Here is a 2500-nt window from a genome sequence, read left to right as displayed (position 1 = left end):
CAACGAGACGCAGACGCAGACGGTGAGAGAGTGAAAACATCAAAGTGATGTTACAGAGAGGTTAACCCTGACCTGCAGGGAGAAGGTGAGCTCCAGGTCTGTCTCCATCACGCCGTCTGGAGGGAGAAGGTACTCGTTGGATCTTAGAGTCCGCTTGGAGCCCTGAAGCATGAAGAGAATCAGAGCTTCAGTACTGAGACCCTCACCCACGCAGTCTGTCTCCAGACCGGACTACAGTCTCCTCTACGCTTCATCATCCAAAACACTCAAGAAACTCAAACATATCCAGATCTCCACTGCTCGCCTTTTTACACTCCTGCACCAGAGACCACATCGACCCCCTCCACTGGCTCCCCCTCCCCCAACATATCCACTTTAAACTCCTTATTATCACCTACAAAGTCCTCCACAATCTAGTCCCCCCCACCTGTCTGAGCTCCTCCACCAGCACTCTTGGGCCTGCTGACCCCCCAGTCCCCCACTGGACCCCCCCTGAATGGGAGCACCTGAGCCCGGGGGATCAACGAGGCCCCACTTCTTGGTTTGTGTCACAGAGAGAGGCTCCTCGGGTGACTGAACGCTCTCACCTGGATCTTCACCGCGATGACCACGGAGCTGAGCTCTCGGTCCAGTTCTCTCAGGACCATCAGCCTCTTCAGGGTCAGACTGCACAGCCTGCAGAGAGCGGGGAGCTCGTTACACTATTACACCATACACTGTTATTTTAATGAGTCATGATTACAGATTTCAAAGGAAGTGCTTTTATTATTTCAAAATAAAAGCACACAGCAAGTAAAGTACTCTCAGCTTAAAGAATATTCAAAATAAAAGCCTCAAAATGTTTTTATCTTTAAATGCAAAATAAATAAATATAAATAATCAAACATGTGATAAAAATGTGATTGTCTGACATCACTAATAAGAAACGATCGGATTTATGAGTCTCAATTTTACAAAACTGGATCAACGGTTGGATGTGGATTTGTGTGTCTAACGTTTTAATGATGTTACATTAGAATAAAAAGAATAAAACTCATTCTTCTTCTTCTCGTGGTCACGATGACTTCAACACTCTGCTGTGAGCATTAAGAGGATTATCTCTGATTGGTCAGCTTGTTAACCCCCTATGGTCACACTAATCTCCACGGTAACAGACGGGCCAGACGGATCAGCTGTTAAATAGTATCACTCGAGGTGTTTGATTGGCTGCTGTGATGTGACATCATTGGTGATGTCATGTCTGGCAGAGTGTCGGTGGTCTACGGGGGTGATGATGTCACTAATTCAGGTTAAGGGGAGCTCAGGTCAGAGCACTTCCTGCTCTTTCTAAGCATCATGGGAAATGTAGTTCCTGTTTATTAGAGTTGTGTTGAAACTCAGTTGTGTAAAATTTGATGTTAATTTAAAATATTAGAAATGATGTTCACTGAAGTTTCAGAGGGGATTTAAAAACAGTTTGTTTCAAACTTTTCTCCGACATCAAAGAAGAAACTGAAAGTTTAAAGATCGTCCAACAATCTGCTGATCTAAAACTCGAGTTCTGATTTTATTTTTTGTAAAAAGATTTTTGTTCTAAGAAGTGACAACAAACAGCTGTTAGATCACTCTACAAACACACTGCATTCAGAAAACACAGATTTCAACTCATTTTAATGCAGAGCGAGTTGTTTTGGTTTCATGCTGGAGCTCAAGGGCGACATCTGCTGGATCAATAAAATTACATATAAAGCCTTTAAGTATCATAATATTTGGATTTACAAATCCAAATGTTGCTAATGTGCGATACATAAATCTGTTAAATAGTTTTATACTGAGAAAGCAATGAGCAATGTTACTGAAATAAACATAAAGAGACAAACAGCTGAACCTAAATCTTTACATTTAGCATTTTTTGATGGGATGTGTGACAGAGATAACACTGATTGTTGTTTTATTAGTTTCTGATTGATGTTTAACATTCAACAGCTGATCACTGATATTTCATGTAAGTGTTTCCCTGCAGAAGACAGGAAGCTTCAAACAGCTGATTGTGTTTATGTTGATCAGCTGACAGCAGATCCAAACAGGCTCATTATATTAAAATGAGAGTATTAGAGATAACAGTACATTAGAGTGTGTGATGTAACAGCCCCCCCTCGCGCTGTCACGAAGATAAAACATAAAGAATTGGTCGTGTTTTTGTTGGAGGTCCGTGAACGTAGCAGGCAGCTCTGCCTCCTCTCCCCGGGCTCAGGCTCTCCTCTCCGGCCCGACATTAATCCTCTTACCTGGGCACGCAGCTCGGGGAGGACCGGTCTATCTCCCAGGTCGCAAACAGGTTCATCGGCATCGGGGACGCGGCCGTCCTCCTCCCCGGCGGACCCGGAACCCGCGGTGGGGTCCGGGTCTGGAGGGAAACCGCTTCCCCGGACTCCTCCTCTGTCTGCAACCGCGGCCATCGTCTCCTCTCTGGGGTGGGACAGGTCGGTTTGATCCCCGCTGATGATCTTCAGGAGCGGGG

At 44.9% G+C, this 2500-nt stretch overlaps 1 protein-coding gene across 1 annotated transcript in view; it reads right to left on the bottom strand.

Moving 5' to 3' along the window:
• LOC132965669 (phosphofurin acidic cluster sorting protein 1-like) overlaps nucleotides 1–2451 on the bottom strand; it is a 29264-nt gene extending 26813 nt beyond the window's left edge. The window contains exons 1-3 of the mRNA XM_061033783.1: nucleotides 2268–2451; nucleotides 588–675; nucleotides 73–162 (exon numbers count right to left, since the gene is read on the bottom strand). Coding sequence (XP_060889766.1) covers nucleotides 73–162; nucleotides 588–675; nucleotides 2268–2329 — 240 coding nt within the window. The 5' untranslated portion in view covers nucleotides 2330–2451. The remainder of the gene's footprint in view (nucleotides 1–72; nucleotides 163–587; nucleotides 676–2267) is intronic.
• Between the last annotated feature and the right edge of the window lie 49 nt (nucleotides 2452–2500).

This window comes from Labrus mixtus, unplaced genomic scaffold (assembly GCF_963584025.1).
Source record: "Labrus mixtus unplaced genomic scaffold, fLabMix1.1 SCAFFOLD_169, whole genome shotgun sequence".
NCBI lineage: Eukaryota > Metazoa > Chordata > Actinopteri > Labriformes > Labridae > Labrus > Labrus mixtus.
Note: the sequence above shows the minus strand (reverse complement) of the source record. Positions and strands in the feature narration are given on the sequence as shown.